The sequence below is a fragment of the Oryzias latipes genome, chromosome 13 (assembly GCF_053564925.1).
Source record: "Oryzias latipes strain Hd-rR chromosome 13, Olatipes_Hd-rR_3.1".
In the NCBI taxonomy this organism is placed as follows: domain Eukaryota; kingdom Metazoa; phylum Chordata; class Actinopteri; order Beloniformes; family Adrianichthyidae; genus Oryzias; species Oryzias latipes.
Window position 1 is genome coordinate 17,541,597 of NC_136249.1, and position 26,129 is coordinate 17,567,725.

Consider the following 26,129-nt stretch of genomic DNA (forward strand, 5'->3'; position numbering starts at 1 on the left):
ACTATTTCACAGCTATTTCTGCTAAATCCTTTGACCTTTGGCTTTTTGTTGCTACAGATCTGAAAGCTAAATCCTGAACTTCTGTGACAGGCAGTTATGCTGACTGACTGACCTAACGAATTGAGTGTAATAATATTATTAAGTTTCCAGTTTTCATTGTTGTTGAATGAAGACCTTTAGTAAGCAGATTCAACATTTTTTATTTGTTTTTATTTTTAATTTATTTATTTCAAGCAGTTTTCTTAAATGAGTTTAAGTCAACAAAAAACTGAGAAGTTAACTTTTTCTGCAACTTTGATTCTCGTTTGGTTATTTTGTTATTGTGTTTTGGTTAGGTTCAAATTGCTTTCCAGAGAAACTTGGTGTAGATAAAAAGTTTTTTTCTTAAATTTATGTCACTAATCTCAGGAGATTTTTGTTTCTTAAATACAGTTTCCACGTTTAGTGAAAGTATTTTGTAAACTACTCTTACACAAATTAACGGCATTTTTAAACTGTTTTCATTATTTTCTCTTAGTTTGGGCCGCAGGCGTCCAGATACTCACCTGTACTTAGGTATTATTTCTGTTCAGCATCATCAATATTCATATTCATTTTCCAAATCGGATTTGGGCCTGTGAGCTAATTACCTTGTTCGTCTAGAATAGTAAAGGCCTGAAGCAACAGTAAAATTTATAATTAAAGCCATCATGAAAATTCATGTGTCTAATATGGTATTTAAAAAAAATAAAAGTAGCTTTATGTAGTTGAAAGAGCTTCATCTAATCATTTCTGTTTATGCCTGAAATCTCCCTGCCATAGTTCTGGTTCTTTGTTCAGATTGGCTAATATATTGAGAGAATGGAGATGAAGGTCAGAGTTCAGTCTTTGTTCTGATTGGATAGTTCAACAAGTTTAGTGGAGGGAAAATACGGTAAACAAGTTTATTGTCACCTGTGGTCACCTGCGCCTCCTCCACCTTTACTTTACTGCTCGAGAAGGTGGAGCAGAGGAAGCTGCTGAAGCTCCACCTTCTTCCAAAGGTGCAAATGTGTTAGAAGCTTCTGTTATAAAACAAAATATTCAGATACATTTTAGCTGTTATTTCTGTTTACCTTCCAAAAATTGAGTGAAAACAGAGAGGTAATGTAAACCAAGACCTTCCTGTCCATCATAGAAGTTTAGTTTCTAAGGTTGAGGTGAAGTAACTTTTGAGTATTACATACTGTTGCTGGTATTTTTGCCCATTCCTCCATGCAGATCTCCTCTAAAGCAGTGATGAATTTGAGCTGTTGCTGGGCAACACGGACTTTCAACTCCCTCCAAAGACTTTCTAGGGGGTTGAGATCTGGAGACTGGCTAGTCCACTCCAGGACCTTGAAATGCTTCTTACGAAGCCCCTCCTTCAATACCCGGGCCGTGTGTTTGGGATCGTTGTCATGCTGAAAGACCCAGCCACGTTTCATCTTCAAGGCCCTTGCTGATGGAAGGAGGTTTACACTCAAAGTCTGACCATGCATGACCCCGTTCATTCTTTTCTTTACACGGTCAGTCGTCCTAGTCCTTTTGCTGAAAAACCGCACCAAAGGATGATGTCTTGTATGTCTTCCATTTCCTAATAATTAATCCCACAGTTGAGTTCTTCACACCAAGCTGCTTACCTATTGCAGATTCAGTCTTCCCAGCCTGGTGCAGATCAATAATTTGGTTTCTGGTGTCCTAAGACAGCTCCTTGGTCCTGGCCATAGTGGAGTTTGGAGTGTGACTGTCTGAGGTTGTGGACAGGTGTATTTTATATAGAGAACAAGTTCAGACAGGTGCCATTAATACAGGTAACAAGGATCATCTTTTAGAAGAAGTTACAGGTCTGTGAGATTTAGAAATCTTGCTTGTTTGTAGGTGACCAAACACTTATTTTCCACCACAATTTGCAAATAAATTCTTAAAAAATGAGACCAAGTGATTTTCTGGATGTCTTTTTCTCACTTTGTCTCTCATAGTTGAGATATACCTATGATGAAAATCACAGGCCTCTCTCATATTTTTAAGTGGGAGAACTTGCACAATTGGTGGCTGACTAAATACCATTTTGCCCCACTGCATTAGAACAGAACACACTTACTACTGAATCAAATGTTCTCTGCACACCAGCCTCTCCTAACTGCATTTGCAAACAAGCTCATGTGACTCACTGTTGCTCTGTAAGCTCCTGGCCCTTAGCACTGGAACACCTCCATTTGTTAAATCCAGCTCCAAACTGGCTTTGGTTCAACCCGTATGTGAAACTCCTCCCTTCAGACGGGTAGAGTGTCCTTTGGGAACGTGTAAAAGTTCTGCTGTCATTCACAGATGAACCTTGTCTACTTGAGCTAATTTACTGTCGTGGCGTTTTATCTCCATGCTGCATCATGGAGATTAAACAAAACAAAAAAAAGATTCCATTAAATGTTCACTCTGTGTGACTTTTTTTTTTATATTTATTTTTGTCTTCCACTGTATTTACCATCATCAGACACTCTGGTCTGATGATAGTCAAGTCTCTTCTGCATTTGCTGCATGAAGGAAGGTTTACTTTAGAGACTTGAACCTCCTGCTGGAGGACTTATGAGCGACTGTAGCAGACGTCAGTGCGTTGCCATGGTTGAGGCTGCTGCCCTATGAGGAAATGGATTAGGCTGTCACATTCACCTGTGTTCAAGTGTGTGCTAATGTCTTCTAATGTGTTCACAAGCAGCTGCTTCAGGTGATGCAGTCATTTTCACACATGAGTTTCGGTTTTGTAACTTGTGTTTAATCATAAGAAGAACTGACCGATTAGAGTGATTTAAAAAAAAAAAAGTATATATGTATATACAGTATATTTTTATTATTTCGATTGAGAATTGATTTAGTTATTCATGATGTGAACTAGAGTTCCATTTTCCAGTACCACAGATGTTATTTTTCTCCTTGTTTTTAGCCCCAAACCAACATTTTTCTTATAAACTAAGCTCATATTACACCAACAAAATTCTGAATATTTTTTATTATTACTGTTTCAAATGACGGTTGCGATTTTTTTTGCACAAGTTTCACTAGAATCAAAGGTCAGTTGTATTTTATCATTCGCAACTCTAATCACTATAGTTGCATAATGTTGGTTTTACTGATGAATATCCGACTTTACACACAGATGCTGTCATAACCACATTTTGATTTGGATTTGGAAATGGTTAATTTCGAGCAATCAAAACAAAACTAAATAAAAACAGAAAAAAATGGTGTTTAGCAATGACAATGTAGATTTAAAAGACCACAAAAAAAAGTTTTTTTTTTTAAAGGTCCCAACTGCCCTTGAAAAATTATTTTGGGGTTTGGATAGAGTTTCTGAGGTTTATGACCCATCTTGGTGAGAGGACGGATTAAAGACATCAAACCAAGCAGAAGTAACACTTTCAATTCAGAGATGCATCAAGATATTGCTTTTTTAAACTTGAAGCAGGAAAAAATAAATGCTAAATAAATTAAAACATGTAAAAGAACAGCAAACGTAACCTTAGAGAACCCACAAGATCAAATTTGGGCGATGTTTGTTTGTAATTTCTTTATTTTATTTTACATTTATTTTAATTAGTTTCATGTTTTTTTCCATTTGTATCTTAAGTCCTTTGACTACTGATAATTGCTGCTAACCAAAGTGGAAAAGAAATGTCAAATTAACCATAAAGCCCAGAGGAAATGGGATCTCCAGGGTTAAGTCAGAATCCTGTAAAATTAGAATATTTGAATGAAATAAACAGAAATAAAGGAAAAAATCTTTCTATCCGCGTAAATGTGGACATAAAGTGGAGGAAATTGAATCTGATCACATTGTACGTTTGATAGAGTTAGAATGTTTGAGTTTCTCTCTGATGTGAAACAAAGAAGTTTCTTCTCACAAGCAGCTAACGGTGACGACTAAAACTTAGCTGGTTTCCTCATTCTAACATCAGATCTGTTGATCATTCTACAATGCTGTCATTCAACATAAAGATCCTTTAAAGTTCCAGTTTTCAGGGAACCAAGTTTTCACAGTTAAACACATAAAATGAAATATTTAGTTGCTTGTTCTTCTTTTTTTATTTAATCAAGCAGGTGACTGAACCACATAATGGTAAATCCCTTGATTTATATCTGTGAAATGTTGTGTCCACAGATCCTTCAAACTCCAGATTTGAACTTTGTCACTGAAGGTTTTGTTGGTTTGGTTTGAAGATAAAAAGTGTCTCAAACGGATGAGAAAGTCCTGCAGTCTGTGAAAGACCATGATATTTTCTCTTGTGAAATAATTTCTGGCTGCGCTGCGCTTTCATCCTTCTCAGCGAGTCTGCGTTGTGCTGTCTGTACTTGGAGGTGTGTGAACACCCACTCACATATGTGTTTGCTGTGGGTGTGAACACGGCGGGAGTGGAAGGTTGATCCATCACGTCACCATGGCAGCCAGCCTTAATTACGGCTAACTATAGAAAGAGCAGAGGGACAGCATCGGTGAGAGGAGAGAGACGGAAAAATTACAGTAATTAAAAAGTCGATTTGAAACCAGGAGAATATTACCGCAATGGCGTCTGTCAAAGGGCTCGTACAATGCTGGAACTCGTACAATTTATAGAATGCAGTCAAAAGATAAATGAGAAGAATTGTATCCCTCTTACTTGATCCACTATAAAGCAAGAGGACCCACCTCATCAGAGATGACGTCACGTCAGTTCATTAAAGAAAATGTCTCTTGTACTTTTTAACAAAGTCACATGGGCTTCCATAACGTGTTGGTTGTTCTTGTTTAATGAAATCAGTTAAAAAGCAATGTAGGATCTCTATTTAAGTTTAATATTTTTAATGGCATGTTGTTTTTTTATTATAGATAAAGTCTTTTATTTTCTATAATGAAAAATTTTGCAAAAATATTAGCATTGCCCACCATGATTTTCTGACAATCTGTTTAAAATGTTTTTTTTTTTATCTTTAAACCTTAATTTATGTACGGTCAATAATCCTTGAAGTTTTATGTCTAAGAAACTTCTATTCTAATGACAACAGGTAACAAATCCAAAAAGCTGAAAGACATCGCTAGCTCATCAATAGTCATTTATAAATCTCTGAGCGCTATTTTATTACCATCCAACTTCTGCAGCACACTAGAGCACACTTAATCCCAACTGGCCTTACAGGGGGGATGCAAGGTGTCTAGGAGTAAAAAAATGACCAGACCTGTGTGGGGCATATGGTGACCTACACAAAACATCATGGATATCGTCAACCCGGAGAGAGAAAATGTTCATGCACATTGTTTTCACAGGCATGCTGCAAGTGAACCTTTAAACCACACATAAGAGTAAGTAAGGGGGAAATAGGTGGGGCACAGGTGTGTCATACAGATTTATGAATTTTAAATTCCCCCTAAGCTTGCGGATGGCACAGGAGTCCAGTAGTGTTGTTCCTCTCTATAAGCCTCCACGGGCCTGGAAAACCAAAACACCTGCAGCGCCTGTACGGGTCGACCTTCTCCATGGGTGCATGTGACTAAGACTTTGCAAGCTGTTCATCTGCGTTTCTCTAATATTCCTTCTTTAAAAATGGAGGAATTTCCAGTCAAATCAGGTACTGTATCTCCAGATGCTTCTTCTGCCACAGTATGTTTGCTTCCCACTGTAGGCCCTTGTCTTCAAATCACTCCCACAGTTTCCTGTCACTCAAAACTTACATTCTGAAGCAAAAAGAAAAAAAATCTTAGTATCTGTTATTTACATAAGAATAAAAAGCTGAATGTGTGAAAGAAACAATAGGTGTCAGTGTAGGACGTGTTTTTTTTATTGTTTTTTTGTACTTTTTCACTGTGTTGATGATGAATGTTATAAAATTAAAATAATTCTTTCATATGTATTTTATATATGAGTAAAGAAGCAATTGGTCAACTTTCCAGACGATTGTTTCATTTCAAACATCAATGTAGTTTTTTTCAAACCTTGACAGCTTTTCAAAAACTCCCTCTTGTTGTTCTTGATGAACACACTCACACAAACACGCATTAGTGTGTACTCATTGACTGTGATTTACAGAAATTGTCAGACCTGGCATTTTCTCTTTGTTACCTAATTAAACTTCCTGTCACCTCGTCCGACAGTGTTGGCCAATCAGCGGAGCTCGCTTATTACCTGGGCTTTATTTCAGGCTCTTTGTGGAATAAATAGCCAATGTGACAGTTCAATCTAACCCCAGCGGTGAGCTTTGCATGACCGCCCCCTCACTGCTGCCGGAGGATTTCATTCGGCTATCATCTGGGGGCACGCAGGATGGTTCTTGGAGGTTTATTGAAATGCCAGGCTGTTCTTTGGTTTATTATCTTCTGCCTTTTCCTGTTTCTCCCTCACAGTTCTGGATGTCAGCCCTGGCCACCACCCTCCCAGTGCCCTGTGGAGCGTTCATGCCTGTTTTTGTCATAGGTAATAAGCAAAAAGCAAATGATGAGAGTATTAAAGCAGAGAGTATGCGTCTTCTCCTGGGAGCGGCCAGATTGAAATGTGTTATTTGAAGAAGAAAAGACACCCACTCAGTGTCAGCAGGGGGGAGAGGAGGCAAAACAGCAATTCTCTAATGAGACAAAGTTCATGCTTTGCTTTTCAGGCAAAGGCCTGTTAGCATGCATGATTGGACTAAAGTCCAAACAGAGACCAATTTAAAGGCAATAACGTGTTTGTGTTGGTTTATGAAAATAACTTCCGGTCAAAACACAGCAGAAATCTTTGATACAAAAGTAATTTACACTGTGAAACAACAAACTAGCTGGCCAGAGTGGTTGCCATAGAAACTGTGTGTCAGACCAATTCGAACCAATGACTGCTTACCAACGACATCTGGTACCAACATGGCGGCGTCCATATAGCAAACAAGTGGCGACTAAATTGACTTCATTTGGTTGGAGCCAGAAGTAAACTATTTTCTTTTAGTGATGCCACACTCACTCACTGCAGTTCTTTTAAGTCAATGGGTGAGAGGGATCTACAGACTTTACATCAACTCCACATAAATGTATACAAGAAAGAGGGAAACATAGTAAAGGATTTTGGGGAACATTTAATGTTGTTTTTACCAAAACTGCATTTAGCTAAATCAACATTATCTTAAAATATCCCAAAGATGGCTGAAATAAAAAATACATACAAATGTGTTTCATATTATGAGCCTACGTGACTTTTATGTTGCTTTAGGTTGTTTATCCTGTAAACAGCAATCAATCTGAGATTAAGCCATGCATATTTAGTGTTGTCCTGCCTACTTTTGCGATGCACCACAAATGGAAAGCTGTGCATCACAGGTTTAAACAAGTCACCTAATGTTCATAATTTTGTTGTGCGGACAAAACAAATAAAAATAGTCACACTGTTGTTCTGTTCTGGTCCAAAACATGACAGAATTTGTTCTTTTTTTTTCCATTGTTTTTTTCCGTGGACTTCAGGAGCAGCCTTTGGTCGCCTTGTTGGAGAAAGCATGGCAGCTTGGTTCCCAGATGGTATCAACACAGATGGCACCATTTACCCCATAGTGCCTGGAGGCTACGCTGTTGTGGGTATGTTAAGGTGGATCCTGTCCTTTCAACACTCAGGCTGACATTTCATAAAGTCCTGCTTCTGTTATTAAAGCACTTTTAAGGTTTCCTTAAAGTGCAAAATTTGCTCTCACTAACTTTCCAAAACATTAGGTATAAAAATTGTTAGGGTTCACTTACTTTTTACATGTGTAGGTGCGCCAGCAGGAAACCAAATGGGAGCGTAAGAGTCTCTGAAAGTCAACAATCATTTATTGCACAGCCTAAAAAAATGTCTTCATCAGCTTCAGGTCAATTAGGTCACGTTTTATCAATATTTTAATTCTTTCATAGAAGAAAAGATTTTGGAACTGACGAAAAGAATCAAGAAATAAACGCCTAAAATGTTGTCACACCAATAGTGTGACGATATTTTAGGAGTTGGAGTTTGAATTGTCAAACACAGATTGTTACTGCATTCTAACTGATCATCAAAAGCCTGAGGAGCTTTTTTCATCAGAAGATGTTTTTCTGCTTCTACTTGCAACTTTGAAAATTTCTTTTTCCCATGAGCTATGCATCTCTTTTTTTTTATTCTCCTACATTTTAATCAAAGAACCAAACAGTCTGATTTGCCTGCAGCATCATCTATAAATGAAACTGTTTTAGGTCCTACATTTACATTCTCCTTTTTTTATATAAGTTCAAAAGACAAGTTTGTTTTCCTCAAATTAAATCTTGTGCTGTAGTTTTTTTTTTCTGTTCACTCTAAACTTAAACCTAAATAAAACGTTTGAAGCGTCCAGAAGAACTTCCATGAAGATTCGGTCCAGTACTCATTAAACACATTCGACTGGATTCTTTCTAAAGATGAAATGAAGATGTAGAGTTTCTCTGAGGCTGCGAAGCCTCTGTTGCTTTTGCTGCCGGCAGTTTCGGTGGTTGTTGGTGTGCAGCTGATGACTCAGCCCGACACAGTGCTGACACTCTGATGAAATTCCCTCATCTCGCAGAAGAGCTTGCTGCAAGTGCTGAACCGGGCAGTAGAAGCAGGAGCATTAGTCAGAGGGACAGAGGCAGACGTACATGACTTGATTAAGTTTCAAGAAAAGAGTGAATCGAGCTCAGTGTGACCCTCAGTCTCCATCTTTACCTTTTGATCTTCTCTCTTGGACCCTTAGTCTTCATCTGGTTTTCTGAATGAGACTCATCCGTTAGATTTGAGTAAAGGCTCACCTTGTTCCTGATGCTTTCCGCACAAAAACATGTTTGTTTTGGACTAATAGGGAAAGCTTTATATACAATAAAGCTTTTTTTTCAGTTTTACTTATGTGACCAGATAATTGTCTATTTGCATAAGAAATAATGATGAGGGAATAACTTATTCTTTTCTCTCATTTGTTCAGATTTGACGAGAGTTTGACAAAAGAAATATTAGATTAAAAAACTGACAAAAAAAAAAAAAAACTGACAGCAGCAGAGTGACGGATTTCACAAGTGGAAGTCTGATTATGGATTTTTCCTATCTTAAACAAAAACAGAGCAGATTTGCAGGCACTTCTGCTCAGATTCATCTCCTCTACTGCTGGTTTGTGTTTATAGAAATTTTATTGAGCTGTAAAACCTGATTTTTTTATTTTATTTAATTTTTTATTATTTTTTTAACTATTATAGAACTTGGAAAATAATCCAATTGAAATCCACTAATCTCTTTTTCAAGGGAGTCCTTGTCAAAAAGCAAAAATTACTCACACCCAAGACTTTTCATGGAATTAAAATGTTATAAAATTATAATACAATTAAATAAAACAAATCAATGAATTCAAACCAGGTACAGGTCACTGATTTCATTTCCAGATCTTTCATAATTACATAAAACTGTGGCAAAGTTAGACTTTGAAATTTAAATTGCTTTTTTTGCAGAAAGTTCCAGTCAATAAGTACCTTATACTGAAAGCCAATCGTTCCTTTTTCTGTTCGAAAACTCAGGCAGACAGCGAGGAGACACCCTAAAATTGAAGCGCATTATGTCCATCTGATCTGCCCCGCAGAGCCACTCTCAAATGCAAGGGAGTCCCTTTTATATAAATATTATTACTTGACATCCTTTATCATTTGCGGAGTTGCTGTACAATGATTAGTATAAACATTTTTTTGTATGGTGGACAATCTGAAACCTTTGATTTTTTTATTTTATTTACAGTTTTCTGAATCTTTTTCAACAAAATGGCCGAAATGTTGGGTCAGATTTGCAGACACCGTTGCTCTGTACCAACCCTTCACCTTTTTCTACCTACATATAGTCCCCCGATATTAGCACTGGGGGGTTTTAATCCCACATGGTATTAAAAACAGCTTTAATTGTATCATCACAGGGCTCCAGACTGCGACCATTTGGTCGCATTTTGCGACCAAAATTTGAGAGTGTGCGACTGAAATTTACACCCAGTCGCACATGTGCGACCAGTAAATTTGCCTCCCCCTCCCTCCAAATTTTTTATACATTGTACGTGGAAGGGGCACGTCAATGATCAATGAAATAATCATCAGACGCGAGCGCACACGCACGCAAACACACACACAAACTCGCACACATACTCATCATGGGACGAGAGCACACACTCGCGTAAGTGGCTAAAATGCGTGTAGGGGGAGGGGCCTAGAGATAATCGAGCGCGCGTAAACATCTGTGGGAAGGAAACGGAGACAAATATCATCACAACCTGTGCGTGCATCTGAGCTATGAGCAAGCGAACCATTGATTCATTCTTCCGACCTGCGGCTGGTGTACCAGTGCCAGAGTCTACAGCAGGGGTCTCAAACTTGCGGCCCGTGGGCTATTTGTGGCCCCCACCTTGAAATGAAAATTTAATTTTAATGCGTCCTTCCAGTTTGTATGAATGACACCTTTTCATTGTCGTGTGCGGAGCTGACAAACCAACCAATCACAGTGGAGTAAATGACTATTGGGGGCGTGACAATGACCGGGCTTGAAAGCAGGAAACCTGACAGCCCCCTCCCCAGACCACATGAAGGAGTTCCTTACTTTCCTTTCTAGAACGTATCTATCGTAATTTTCTAAATGCATGCAGTCCGTGCTGAACTTTTCTCTGGGCCGCACAGACCCGGAGGTTACGGAGGTTACGGTTAAGTGCGCGGCGTCGCATCCCCCCAACCAAACGGTTTATGCACGGCTGTTGTTACAGCAGCACACCGCTTGCACGGGAGTCGGGTCAGCTGAGGAGAGTAAATGTCCCACACCTACATGCGTGACAGCTAACGGGGCTTTAGCATTAAACATGTGCGAGCAACAACACGGTTTAGTCCGAGACGCAATTAAAACACGTGGTGAAAATGCAAGGATAGACGTGTTTGAGATGAACCAGCGGCTCGCCTGGATCATTGGGTTCAGTTCAATTTAGTTTTAATATTCCTCTCCCCCTTAGTATGATCTGTGTTATTATATATTTTATATTTATTTGAATGTTTTGTAATGGATGTAGCCTATTTTTAATCAATTGGTATTTTAAATTATTTCAATTTCTCACTTAACTACAAAAACCATCAGGACACATGTCCCATAATGCATTGTTTTGTAGTCATAGGGCAGCTTTCAGTCAGTTCAGTACTAAATTTCCAGCTGCGTTCGGTAGGTTGGGGACTTGCTCCCGCCCCTTTCTCCTGATATTTTTGTGATGATTGACAGGTGATGTTGGAGCAAAAACAAAAATATATGCCACACACCAGATGATCTGAACAGCGTTGCGTCCACCTGGGTGATCTCAAACACGCTTATTGTGCGTCTTGGCTGCACTTATTTGGTGTCACCAAGATAAATTTCCATCAGTTTTTGAGCCTTTCTCTGATCTCCGATATCTGTATCGATTGTTCTGATATCCAGTGAACATCGCCCGTTCTTTTACAGTTTACCTTCTTCTGTCAGTTTACCTTGTTGTTGCATCTTCAAAAGTGCAGATTAAAATGTGACACTGAATTTGAAACAGCGCATTGTAATTTCTGCATCTATTATTAAAGTATTTATTAGTAATACAGTGTAAATTAGTAGATTTGGTTAGCATGTTGATTCACGGTATGCGCCCCTAAATTTTCTGGTTGTGCCCCTAAAATTTTCAGTTGGGGGCCACTGTGCTCCTAGTGAAAAAAGTTAGTCTGGAGCCCTGCATCATGGTAGAGACTGAACTGCAGTGTTTGAAGTTAAAAGTAATAAGTCATAAAAATTTGAGTTCTTAAAAAGCATCCTTGAACTGTAACATTCTATAAGAATACTGTTTTGAAAAGCGGCTTCTGCCCTCTCTGGCCTTTTGTCCTCCACCCACAGGTGCAGCAGCCTTGGCAGGAGCAGTCACTCACACAGTCTCCACCGCCGTCATCGTGTTTGAGCTGACTGGCCAGATCTCCCACATCTTGCCAGTGATGATCGCTGTGATTCTGGCAAATGCTGTGGCCCAGTCCCTGCAGCCCTCCCTCTACGACTCCATCATCAGGATCAAGAAGCTGCCCTACCTCCCCGAGCTGGGCTGGGGTCACCACGAGTACGTACCCATGAGTCTGCTCAGACGCCAGAACACACGTGTAAGCGCCGTGCAGCACCGTGGTAACAGGGCTGATAATAGCACCTCAACAAGAGAACTACCTGTAGATAGACTGAAACGTTTTTTTATAATTCTTCAGGAAATTCAGAAGAGAAAAATGCGTTTCTGTTTTACCCTCTAAGATGTTTGTCTCCAATGTTTCATGAAAAAATGGCATCTGAAATAGGAAAGAAAGGAAAAACCAAAATTTACAGCAAGAGAACAAAACCTTTTTTTAGTGTTTTCGTATAAAATGTCAAATCGTTGTTATTTATACGCCACCTTAAAATGACCCCAGTCAAACAAGGCGCCATGCATTTAAACAGCAATTAAAAGGTTAAAAATTTTCAAAAGTGAAGTAGTAAAATATTCAAATATATAGCCTAGTAAAATAATGACAGAAAAAAAGCCAAATAAAATACAGCAGCAGTCTCTGCTCTGCTGCTGTCAAAAAGCTGTCTGTAATAATAAACTTTAAGACGTTTTTAAAGTGGTAACGGGTTTCACGGCTTCAGAACACAGATTGAAAACGCTCGGAAATACATAAAAGCATCTGTTTTATAACTTTAAAAAGATATGCAAAAACAAAAAGTCAATACTTAAATTTAAAGGTTACCGTAACTTCTATGCTAACTGTGCTGTGTTAACTGGGTTAACTGGATAGGTCCTAAATCCCCACTGCTTCCCCTTAAAAAACCACAAGTTCAGACGCCACTACAGCTCCAAATGTATTGCTCCAAACAATTGGAGCAATACAGTGAAGACAGAGGGGTCAAATTTGGCCTAAAATGTATTAAAAATGTGTTAATAACTCTTTATAGGACATTTATAAGACAAGTTGGCTTTGTAGATTTGTTATTATAAGAGTTAATGTGCTGCTTATAAAGACCTTACCAAAGATTTGAAACAAAAGAATCCTGGAGTGAACTCTAAAGCTACGTTTACACCGCCCTCAGCAACGTGCATGAAAGTTACTACTTTTATTGAAAAGTCTATGTAAACACATTTAAATGTGTGTTTCGGGCTCCCACATTCAAAGCTCTCGCGTTCACTTATTGCTACACATTTTTTATGACCTTACTCGGGGTTCTACATACAAAATGCGCGGCAATTGAACATGAATGTTGAACCAAATCAAACTTTGACCAATCAGTGACTTGGCTTTGGTAGTGAGGTAATGATTGTGTCTCTTCTTAATGGAAGTAGCAACCATTTGAAAATTGATCCTGGAGGAGAAATGAATAATTGCGGTTTTTGCCCGGCTGGAATTATGACACCAAGTCTTTCATATATCGGAATAGAACTGTAAAAGAAACCTGCAGCAAGATTTGCAGCGCTTCAACATTTTGCACCAAGCTTCCTCCAACTGTAGATGGCGAACGTGCGCTTGCAAATGGTAGAAAAAGAAAAAGAAGCCCCTCCCTGTTTGTTCAGTGTGAACACCATGGGAAATAGACTCATTCAAGTACTTGAGTTTGCGGAGAGGTGGGCAACGAGGGCCGCATTCCTGCATGTTTTCTAACAAACCTGCTCTGGCATGTTCTGATTGGTAGATGCTGCTTTCCTTTCAAGTGAGAAGTTGGATTTTTTTATATAATAATGACGTCTATGATCCGGCAGCTGGAATTCATCCACTGCAGCAATGGCGACATTTGCTGTGACATTAGCGCTGCAATCGCTTTTGCTCACATAGCAGAACTGTCGCCACTGAAGGGATGACCTGTTGGCCCCCTCACACTCCCTGACATGCAGTCATGATGTTCTCAGCAGAACACAAAGCCTACCAGGGCTGCTTGTTGAGACACTTTTCTTTGAGTTTGGTAAAACTAGGAACTCTGCTCTAACTAGTAAAGGAAGCTGTTGAGAAAGTTTTTACTGCAGTGGCTGTTGACACTCATGACTTCTTCACCTCAGTTTAGTGAAGGATTCTGCATCGCCAAACAAATGTTAGTAGTATTTGTGACTTTCCAAGTTGATGCGGAGGTTTGAGCTGGAAAACAGTTATCAGACAGACCTGTCAAAAACTTTAGAAAACTATTTTTCCAAAGTTTACATAAGTTTATTTTCTGTTCCTGGTACAAACAGCAGAGCTGACAGCTCATTCAGAGCAGGCTGATACCCTACAGCTACATTATACCATTAAAACCCAGTGAATCTGCTCTGCTTTATTTCCTCTGCTGAGAAAAGAATGAGGCCGAATAGATTTTCAGAGCAGATGTTTTTGTCTCATATCCAGTTCAACTATAGACTGCAATTAAGAGCAATTAGCGTTAACACAGATTTTGAAACATCTTTTACTAATCAGTTTCTGAATTAAGTAAGCAGTTTTCTTGCTTTATCAGCATTTTGCTGCAGTCCTGATGGTAATCCTCTGCCATAACAACCATCGTCTAGGGCAGGGGTAGCGAACAAGTTTGACACCAAGAGCCAAATTTTTTCATTGTGAGAGTCAAAGAGCCACACCACACACTGGCTTGCCAAGACGCACACACAAACACACAATTATTTTCCATAACACACTCCTCTCCCTACAACAGAACAGCAAGTATTGTACTTGTGTTTATTTCAATACACACTTCCCATGAGTCTTAGGGGCTGAATGCGGGGCTAACCCCCAGGCCAGTTGTAGCCTCTCTGATCGGTTCTTTTATGTGAGTGTCAGTCAGAATGGACCGATGTGTTGATTTCACGTGTTTCAAGGTAATAAACAGGGACTCACAGACATACATTGAGGAGAACATCACAGCAGCTTGAGAGCAGCTCTTTTACACACAGGTATTTTTACGTTCTCCAAAATGTAAAAGGGCCTTCTTTCAAAGAGATTTCAGCTCAATCATCTCCGGTTCTCTCGCTGCCTCATCAGTGACAAGTGGGGATCTCAGGCAGTCAGTCTCTGCATTAAAGGATCCATGAGAAAAGTGATCTGCGGTCGTTTCTGCTGCAGGTCCTCAAACCGCAAAGTAAAGTTTCCGTCCAGCAAGCAGCGTCACGTTCTGCTTTATTCCTTTGGATTGCAGCCTTCTGCTGTGAGCTCCACAAAGAAGGAAAGTGGAATGATGGCCGTTTTGAACGTGCACTTTGAAAAACTTTAACTTGTTAATAAAGGAGACAATTTGTGTCAGATCAGGAAGAGTTTTTATCTTTCTTCAGGATACGTTTTGTTCTTTCTGCCATGAACTATTTTACTGCGTCCAAAAGCTCGTAATGATAAACATCGTGACTTGCCATTCTGTTCAGTAAAAAAGTAAAAATCTTCCCGTTCTTCCAGAAACGTCCTGTGTTTATCTTTATACTCTGAATTTCACCATTTTGACCATGAGGGTAACAGCCTGCACGCACATCAAGTCTTTATCTATGTGTTGGTGGTTTATCTATTGGTGGTCACTTTTGTGTCGTGAGCAGCATCAAACACACACACTGCCAAATTACTTTTATTATTATTTATTATTTATTTTTAATACCCTTTGATGGTTTGGGTGTGGTTTAAGAGGGAAAAAATTATGAAATGAGGCACAGTATATAGAAAATATGATGAGACGCAAAGAGCCGCACACTCATTGGCCAAGAGCGCATGTGTTCGCCACCCCTGGTCTAGGGTTGACTTTGGTTCATTTCCACAAATACCGTATTTTCCGGACTATAAGTCGCACCGGAGTATAAGTCGCACCAGCCCAAAAATGCATTATAAAGTAGAAAAAAACACAGATAAGTCGCACTGGACTATAAGTCGCATTTTAACTTTCACAACCTTATATGACACAATCATAGCAGACTGTTTATCTAATAATTTCACAGTAATTTTTTCTCAAACTTATTTATTTATTCTTTTCATGAAGCATCATTGGCTAACTTATACTCTGTTTTCATCCTGTATTTGTAGAAACAGTTTTCACTTTTATTGCATTTCTGAATTTATGAAATCATTGGAAAATAGAATATTATGTTGTTAGCCTTCAAGATCTTACTGTAAAAAAAAGTTTGCTGATTCTCTGAGTCACTTAACATCCTCTTAACACTTAACATACCTCATACATCAAATTGACCCAGGAACATCATCTCTGTTCCTCACAAATGAACATAACAGGAGGGTTAACAATGTATTTATTTCAATTTATTTCTAATATAAGTCGCTGCGGAGTATAAGTCACACCCCTTGCCAAACTATGAAAAAAAGTGCGACTTATAGTCCGGAAAATACGGTAGTTCTATGAACCAGTTCTAAATGAATCTCCTCACAGCTCTGCTGTGCTTCTAAGATTCTGCACATTACATAGAAAAACTCCCCACAGTCTAATTCAAATTCAAATTAATTTTATTTATAAAGCACCTTTCATGTCATACAGACAGCTCAGGGTGCTTTCCATAAAAAACAAACACGAATACAATAAAACCAATCCCTACACATTTAATAAAATAATTACCGTAAATAAGCCCCTCATAATAAAATACACAAAAAACAAGCACAAATAAAAGAGAAATGACAGAGCTAGAGAAAAGAGAACCCAAAAGGCGCTGTCCTCCTGTTGCCCGGGGTGTCAGCATCTAAGCAGCACAAGCACAACTCATCCCCAGCACCTCCCCCCCCAGAGACCCCCAACCCCCAGGTCCAGTACGCCCAACATGGGCACACCAGGCCCGGCAGCCCAGAGAAGCCGGAACAAGAGATGCCAGAGGACAAGCATGGCCAAATCTGTGGGAGCCCAAACACTAACAACCCAGCCAAGGGTGAGAAAACACTCGTAAACAGTCTACTGTAAGATCTAGAAGTAATAAAATAAGAAAGTAAAAATATAAAAACAGGTAAAATATGAAAATATTAATTAAAATAAGATGAGATGAATTAGTGCATAAAAAAGTGGGCTGCAAACTCCTCACAGGTTTTACTGCCAAAGGTGGACGGTGGGCCAGAAGTTGGATTGATTATTTTATCAATTGTGTCAAAGAGGATTTTTGGCCTTGACCTATTTTCTGCTATGAACTTTGAAAAGTAGTCTTGCCTTGCCTTTTTAATAGAGTTATTGTAATGTGAAACCCAGGTTCGACTCCGGGCTGCTCCCTGTTTCCCTCTCCACCTCTGCCGGTTCCAAGCCCGGTTTGAGAAGGTTGCGTCAGGAAGGGCATCCGGCGTAAAACATTGCCAAATTTACCATGCGACTTGTTCGCTGTGGCGACCCCTGATGGGAGAAGCCGAAAGTGGAAGAAGATTGTAATGTATTAGTGTTTTTAAAAATTTGGTGATGTATTGTGAGTTTTGTTTTTCGCCAATGCCGTTCTGCCCTTCTTGTCATTCTTTTAAGTTTCTTAATATCTTCTGTTCTCCAAGGAGGTGGAGCTTTCTCTTTAACAGTTTGTAGTTTAAATGGGGCGACTTTGTCCAGAATTTCGGTGAGTTCATTACTGAAAGGCTGTATTGATAATTCCATAGATGGATATGAAAGAGTTGGTTGCTGATTTTCCAAGTGTGAGATAAAGTTTGCAGCCACTTCAGGGTGTTGACAGCGCCTTCTAATGGTTCTCTCAGGGGGCTTCTCAAGTATGCAGTCGTGTACTTTAAAAAACACATAAGAATGATCAGAAATGCCCACATCTAGAACAGAAGTCACTGAGGCTTTCAGGTCATAAGTAATAATGAGATCCAGAGTGTGACCTCTGTTGTGGGTGGGCACGTTCACATGTTGATAATAGAGTTTGCATTTTCCATATGAAGCACATTTATCACTGTAAAACTGAAGCTGCGTTTCAATTTTTGTGTCCATAAAATATACTTTAATAGAATAGTGCAAAGGGCTGTGGCTGCACACAATCTGGCTGCATGAGTCCACGAGGACTGTAACATCAGCAGAGGATTCTTTTGCTGAGATGGCATGATTCAAAAGAAAGAGAGAGAGAGAGATTAAATGTGAACAAGTGGACATGAAAATTAACTATGATTTTGGTTTGTAATATTCTAAAATTGTGAAATAAAAAAATAAATCAGGACAGGTTGTTAATAATTTTAAGGGAAGATAAAGACTGCATTTCTGCACATATCTCTCTGTGGATGTGTGTCTGTCTGTGTGTGTGTGTTCATTTGTGTGTGTCTATCTGTGCGCATATATGTCTGTGTGCGCATGTGTGTGTCTGGGTGTGTGTGCATGTGTATGTGTGCGTCTGCCTAGTATCTCCAGATGGAGAAACCCCCTCCCAATCGAGGTTGAAACCCCGTCTTTTAGGATGGAAAGGATCCATCTCTCACCCACACAACCATCCAGCCCTGCCCCCCACCCACACACACAGGAAGTCTTGTGTAGCACCTGAAGTGAATGCACTCTCACAAATCTACCTGCCTTCATGAGTGGATTTTCTGATCTTTTCTGACCGGACGTTTCCTCTGCAGGCAGACTTCCTCTCTGTGGTCATGACCAAATAAGGACTTCCCACTTCCTCCTCCCCACTCTGGGAGCAGAGCTAATCCATCTTAAGTATTAGAGAGACATTTACAGAAAAGTGTGGAGAGGATTTCATAACACTCTCATTACAGCTCTATTTCCTCTCTACATTTGTGCTCCTCTCCTCATCATGGTCACATGGAAGGCTCTTTTACTGGTTCAACCACCTGAATTTCTGCTGCACAGCAGCATCCTGTGGAAACTGGAATATTTAGGAAGGAAACAGATTTCAGTCGGACCCGTTTCTGTGAGCTATGCTGAAAAAACAAGGCCGACCCTCACGGTTTACAGTAATGAGGGCTGATGCCTGATCAGATGTTTTCCAAGCTGTTGTGGAGGAGGTGGGTTCAATCAGGAAGAAACTGTTTAGATTTCATCTACTGCCTTTGATGCAGTTGCTGCGGTCCGTTCAGACTTACAAAATTCTCTCAGATCCACAGACAAATTAAAAATCGCTGCTACAGCAAACCCATCTTTAAGGCAGATCATTTACATATGTAGATGCATAGGTTTTTCTTCTTTTCCATGTGGATTTAGTTACATTTGTTGTTTTATTCATCTGCTTATTTCACATCTATCCCGGCCTGATGATGATGGTTTATGTTGGCGGATGGATAGCATCGCTTTTTCTGATTGCAGTATTGAAGACAACATAATATATCCAAATTTGCAAATTTACCATGTTTGAACATTTCTATCCAGGAAGTTGAGCTTCATCATCACTTACTTTAAAATAACTTTTCTCTCAGATCAGGTTTTTGAATGTTTTGAGCTTTTTAGTGAAAGACTGAACGGGCTTGATACCCAAAGAACCAAGGGAGGCATGCCACTCTTTGTTGAAGAAGATTTCAAACATTCCTTCACAACTTTATTTATTAGAGACTTTCATTTCCCTAAAAGCCCTCCTGTTGCATTATGGTTATTGAATTGGGTATAACCTGGAGTGCTCATGTATTCACTTTTCCATTTCAAGCAATGCATGGAATTGTCACAACAGGTAGGAGTGGAAGCTTGGCTGAAGCCGGCGTCCTGGCACAACAAAAGGTCTTGGCAGTGACCGCTATGGTGCTCGCAGGTTTTGGCAGCAGCAGGAAGAAATCTGAGTGTTTATGAGCAGGGTAGTGGAGCGAAGCGTATTGCTGAGGCCAGAGCTGCAATGTTCCTGTACAAGCCAAAAGCCCGGGCATGTCGTCAGTTCACTGACGTAGGGATGACGCTGCATTTTGTTGGTAAGCTAAACGGATGTCTTGTCACAATGAAAAAGAGAAATAACCAGACAGCGACAGCCCAAAGACGTGGACTCTATATGTTTTACAGGACAATGTCCTCTAATATTCAAATGCTGAAATTACTGAGGAGGTCATTTTCAAAGTAATGCACATACTTCTACACATGTTTTTAAAGTTGTGCTTTATTATGATAACCCTATTTCTGATCAGTCATCTCTGTTGGATGGGTTTCTCTTTTACCTACCAGCTCTGTTCAGACCTTTCTTCCCCTTGTCTTGTCTCAGGAAGTATAACATACGTGTGGAGGACATCATGGTCCGGGATGTGCGATACATCACCTTGAACTGCACTTATCGAGACCTTCACAACGTGCTGCTGTCAGGAAACCTCAAGACCCTGGCTCTAGTGGAAACTGCAGGTGAATCATGCAAACAGAGTTGTAAAACATGGAACAAACTGTGTGGACAAACACACTGAACCCCATCAGTTTGAGCATTTTATAGTGAATCATCTCAGTCACATGCACCCGTACGGGGGTTGACCTGTACCATTGTTGTGCGCATTGTGAATGTATGATGAAGTTTTCAAAAGTATAATTGAAATTACTTGCACTTATGATGTACAGTGTCCTTACGCCACACTCTAGTGGTTAGTAAGGTGCGAGTATTGGCTCCCTAGTGGCCGCATGCAAATGCTGCAGGCACAGGGTGTTGACGTGATACAGAAGTGACTGTTGGATGTTCACCCAAACTACACTCTGATTGATTAATTTTCTCATTTTCTAACAGTCAGGCTGCACATAAGATGCGCACATTTATTGCGTGAACAGCTCTAAGGGGATCCTTTTGCAGTCCACAGGATTTTGGGTGGTTAATAAAAATGAATAAAATCTGTATGAAACACCTGCGTCTTACCAACTGCACCCTTACTTACCCTTACATTTTGTGTAAATGTTCACTACAACCCATTTCCCGCAGCATGCCTGCAAAAAAAAAGTGTGCATGAACATTTTCTCTCTAGGGGTACACTGAACGGTCTACAACCTTGATATTGCGTGCAGATCACCTCTGTGGTGAATATGGGCTTTCTGCGGGACCTTGTTTTTTTATATTTTATTTATTTATTTTCTTAATAAAAACACGTTTATCATGTCAAGTTCAGATTCAAAAATGTTTTCCGGAATGAAGTAACAGACTTATTACTTATTACTAGAGTTCTGAGAGTTCTAAGAATTCTACCTTTTCTGGGAGTAAAAGCATAATTTGCAACTTTATCAATGTGTTTTTCTGAGATAGTTGATGATGCTAAATGTAAAGCTTGCAATTCTAGCCACATTAGCACAGATGGCATAGTTAGGGTTTTTAACAAATTTTATCTTTAGCAATATGTTTCTCTACGATAGTTGATTATTCTGAAGGCCATATTAGCACTTTTAGCTACTGTTCCCTTTTTTAGCACAATAGACATTTTTTAGACAAAGTGAATTTTGACTTTGAGGGGTGTGAACTGGCTGCTCAGCCAGTGAGGGTGGGTAGAAGGGGGTCGCGAGGGCTAGTAGTGCCTCCAGGCCATACGTTGCTCTTAGCTTTATTTATGTTTGGACTTATGTCAGACATCGTTTTTTTTTTTAATTCTTCATTATTACAGAGTTGAAACCCTCAATCAAGAGTCTAAAATCTGATCTGAAATCAGATCAAAAGTCTGAAATGTGATCTGTGATCGGGAGGAGGGTGGACTCTGTGGGATCTGTGCTGCAAAAGAGGATGAGGGCCTTAACTCAAAGCATCCTGGACAATCCCAGACATCCCATGCACAACACAATGTCTGGTCAGAGGAGCACATGGAGCAATAGGCTCCTTTCACTGCGCTGCAGGACAGAACGCTTTAAGAACTCATTTGTCCCTTCAGCTATTAGACTGTTTAATGAACCTGCCTGATATGAACTGATATTTTATTTTGTGAACTGTCATTTTACTGTTTTTTTATTGTGTGTGGTTGTGTGTTTTGCTACCGGACACCTATCTATCTGTCTATCTGTCCATCCGTCCATCCTTCACTCCAAACAAAAATAAAGTAAATTAGTCGGCTCATGTCGCAGCTTTTTTGTTTGATTTTATTTGACAAAGCGTCTCTTCCGGTTAGTAACTAGCACAGATTCTTCCGACCTTGGCGCTGTACTCATTAAAGGGATTGATTGATTGATTGACTGACGAGGCTGCCTGGATGAAGCTTGATCATGGCGCTGGTCACCTCACTGAAGAACAAATTCTCTGTTCCCACGTTCTTTACGCCTGCAATATGCAGGAACAATTAGCCGTGGCAGTTCTCCAAATACCAGATCAGCATGTGCTGTCACAAAGGCAATCACTTAAACAAACAAGCAAGCTTCAACATGCAGACACACAAATACAGATTCACACACAGTCGTATTAGTAATTATACATTTACTGTTGCATGTTATGCAACTGAGCCATGCTCTCTGCAGTGCATGTGTTTGGGATCCCCTGCAGTGCTCACATTCTTCACACCTTAACATGATTTTTCCAATTTTCTATTTCAAATGTTCCTCCCTCTCTGCCCCTCCATTTTCCTATTTGACCTCTTCATCTCACACCTGTCTCATATCTCCCAGAGTCGATGATCCTGCTGGGCTCCATTGAGCATGCTCAGCTCCAGTCGCTGCTCTCCCAGCAACTCGGTCGCTCCAGACGCCTGGAATACATCAGGGAACAAGCTGCTGCCGAGAAAAAGCGCCTGTCTATGGTGTCGAACACGGGCAGTGAGGAGGACTCTCACCGGGTCAGTCAGGAGGTCCGCTTCCAGGTGAGAGCCCATGCTCTGGAGGAAACACCTGACCCAAGTTAGTTCTGATACCTGTGCAGGTAAACACAGACAAATAGTGGTCAGAACAGCTGAAAGATTAGGGTGGAGAATATTTACACTTTGAGAGTGAAGAATCGAACCCTTAACTCTTTTCTACTGCCAAACTCTCTTCTGGGATGTTTTGCTTCTGCAGAAGATGCTCGTGAGGATCATTCAGAAGAGGCAGAATCTGTTGTGAAAGTATCTATAATGACAAACGTTCTGGGTTCCGTGTGCCTAAGGCAGCCAGGTTTCATGTAGATGTCAAAGAGAATTCCAGCTCAAGCTATTGATCCATCCTTCTTTCTTAAATTCTCTGTCATCCGTTTGGCGTGACGGGCGGAGCAAAATGCCCCGAGGCGCAGAAAAGGAAGGAAGAAGAGTGTTTGTGTCTGAAACTCATTTGATCTGAAATCTCCTCTGTTTTTTCTCTGACTTCACACCTTCAGTTGCTTCTTGCAATATTTAAAGGTTTGTGAGGTGACACAGTTTGTGCCCGTGTGATGATGAAAGTGGAAACCTCCCTCTAGATGGAGATCAATTGCATTAGAATGGAAAATTAATGATGGTCAACTCAAATCTTCAACTCTATTATGTCGTAAAAAAAATGCATGTCCCTGTGTTTCAGAAACTTTTCCAGACATCTGGATGGGAGGGGTATGCTGGCGGGGCTCACTGGGGATGCCCCTCTCTGGGTTCTCGTTGGCACCCGCCCTCCTCCCCGCTTTTTACTTGCATATTAGACACTCTGATTCATCTAGGGCCTTGTGGAGAGGGTCTGGTGGAGGGGGGCACGGTGAAACATCCGTGCTCACCTTTCGCTGGCCCCCCCACAATTTTAACTTCCTCTGTAGACACACACACTGCATGCTAGCAGCACACACACAGCAAATACACACCACTCACAGAGGGACTCCGGAGTGGGGGGCTTTGCGGCTTGGCAGCGGTGGATCCCCCCACACTGGTGACCTCCTATTTTACCTGCAGCACACACACAGCACTCCCACACCTCCATACATGGGTGGGGTCGGGGGGGGGCGGCCGGTCTTCACCCGCCTGGTCCTCTCAGGGCGGCCGGGCTTATGGGTGTCCTGTCGGCTGCGGGAGGGGTCGGGCATGCGGCGCTGGGGGTCGGCCGGCTGGGGGGGGGGTTGCTGCTTGGCGGCGGGGGTAGGGAGGGTAACCAGATGATTGTGAGTGTGTGTGAGTGCATGGGTAGGACCGACCTGGGGGCTGGCTCGCTGGGACCCTCTGGGGCTTTCCCTCCCCATCACAGAGAGGGGAGGGCACTGAGAGGGTTGGGGAGGGGGGGTCAGATATTATGGCGGGGGGGGTGGTAGTGCGTAGGGTTTTAGGGGGGTGGCTGTGGCTGTGGGTGCGTGGCGATCCCTGGGTTGCTAAGGTCGCGGGCCTGGGCTGGCTTGCGGGGACGGGGCGCCGGTCGGGTGGTGGCCGGCTCTTGGGTTCCGGGGGCCCTGGCTTCGTCCCTGGCCTTTGTCTCGGTGTCCGGCGCCCGGTGGCCCCCATGGCTGCCGCCTGGTACGGCTAAGCGCTCCTGTCTTGTGGCCTGGGGGCCGGACACTGGGTTCGCTTGTGCCTCTGGGCATTGGGGGGGCCCCTGTAGGGGGGCCCTCTCTGTGCCTGGCTGGTGGGGTGGGCGGTCCCCTCCTCCTCCCCTCCCGGGCTGCCTGGGTCCGGATGCTGGGAGGGCTTCTGGCCTGGGGGGCTCTCCTCCCCTCTCCTGGTCTGGCTGGTCTGGCTGGGTAGGATCTGGCTCCCTTTATGAACACACGGTTCACGTCGGCAGCATGCATGTATCTCCACCCCCACGTGCACGTGCACACTCCACACTGCTCCCTGTCTGCTTCATCCCTCCTCCTTACCTACAGTGTATTGATGGACAGTTTTTTTTTCTCGCTCATCTTAGTGTCAGATTTTCACCTTTGATGTAACATTCGTATTTCCAGCAGATCTGGTATAATTGTTACAGCTTAAATTAATAACTTAGTCAAATCAGTGCTTGTATCCCCCACCTTTTCACCTTTCTTCCTTTTACTCTCTTCCACCCTCCCCTCACATTCTTCCCCTCTCCCTCCCCACACACACTAAATGTAACAAATAAATAAAAAATAATACGACAAAAAGGGGTTTATACAAATCTACACTCTAGTTTCTTGAAGCTATATAACCTCTTTTTGTGATAGTAAAACCTGTCCAACACAAAAAGCCTTCAGCTCTAATCTGTTTGCTCAGCTGTTGGACAGAACAAGTTAAAAGAAAAGAAAAAAAAAGATAGGAAAAAAAAAAAAGAAACTTTTCCAGACGTTTTTTTGTTTTTGCAGATTTCTACAGAGGAGTCTTCCTTCAGTCCGACTCGTCCATCACCTCTGAAGCCCCTGAAGCCCGCTCTGAAGAGATCCAGTGTGGCTGAGAGACCCACCGAACTCCCCACTAGTAAGACACACACATTCACAGACAACCGCACTCTGAGGATGAGCCCTTCCAAATACATCTTAATCCTTGTGCTATGACCCCACCCTTACATTGACGTGTTCTCAATACCAGGACAAAGGTGGATAAAGGTGAAGAGGATTTCATGTAATCCATGGACACCAGTGAGGTTCACAAATCATTGAAGAAAAAAGGTTCAGCGCACTGTCTAGTGGGTCTAGACAGTGCACGGCCGTGGTGCAGCGGTAGGGCGGTCGACCCATGATCGTAATATTGCAGGTTCAACTCCCGCCTTGCATGCCCATGAAGTGTCCTTGAACCCCACCTTGCCTCTGGTGGTAGGCGGGCACCTGTGTTTGGCAGCAAAGCCGCCACCAGTGTGTGAATGTGTGAGTGAATGTGTGTGTGACTGGGTGAATGGGTCTGTGACTGTAAAGCGCTTTGTCCTTGTAGGAAGAAAGGCGCTATATAAGTATACGCCATTTACCATTTAAATTGACCCAACTCCCAATGTAAAAGTGCCTAGGATAGCACAAGGGAGTTTACTATTCAAATCTGCTGAGGAGAATTATCGTTGTGATCATTCCACATGTGAATTGGAATTTTGCACTAATATCTCTTTGATGAAAATACGTGTGACATACATGTGGTATGCTAAACTAAGCTTTATGGTCAAATACGTCACGTTTTAGCCACATCATTGTCTTTCTTTTTTATGTTTGCTTTAAATGTTGTTCCTTTTGAAACCAATCTTAACAGCTTTATCAGGTCAACGCTGCTCTATTCCTAATTGGGATTTTGAGACAAAAATGAACTGATGTCAAAATATGCAGTGAGGCGGCGCTGGATGGGCTGCCCATCTGCACCTGGGGCTGGGATCGGCCCTTCCCTGGCTCTGGGACGGGACGGGACAACCCTCTCGGGGCCCCCGGTCGCTCTGGGTGTCATCCGCTTCGGCTGCGGGGTCTGGGGTGGGGCGGGTTGGGGGGCTTGCCGGCCCTGTCCTGTGGGGGGGGCGTTCTGGGGGGAGGGGGGCCCATTATTGGTA

The 26,129-nt window shown here is 41.5% G+C and overlaps 1 protein-coding gene across 10 annotated transcripts in view; it reads left to right on the forward strand.

Annotated features, from left to right (window-relative positions):
* The window catches only part of LOC101159603 (chloride channel protein 2), a 130,237-nt gene that overhangs the window by 83,133 nt on the left and 20,975 nt on the right, over positions 1 to 26,129 (forward strand). For 9 of the 10 annotated variants that reach the window (XM_078956544.1, XM_023961222.2, XM_078956542.1 and 6 more), the window contains 6 exons: positions 6,368 to 6,437; positions 7,451 to 7,561; positions 11,859 to 12,072; positions 20,053 to 20,186; positions 22,401 to 22,591; positions 24,973 to 25,084. In XM_078956544.1, the coding sequence (XP_078812670.1) occupies positions 6,368 to 6,437; positions 7,451 to 7,561; positions 11,859 to 12,072; positions 20,053 to 20,186; positions 22,401 to 22,591; positions 24,973 to 25,084 (832 nt within the window). Of the gene's footprint in view, positions 1 to 6,367; positions 6,438 to 7,450; positions 7,562 to 11,858; positions 12,073 to 20,052; positions 20,187 to 22,400; positions 22,592 to 23,258; positions 23,659 to 24,972; positions 25,085 to 26,129 lie in introns of those variants that run through there. The other variant, XM_078956546.1, reaches the window with a different exon arrangement.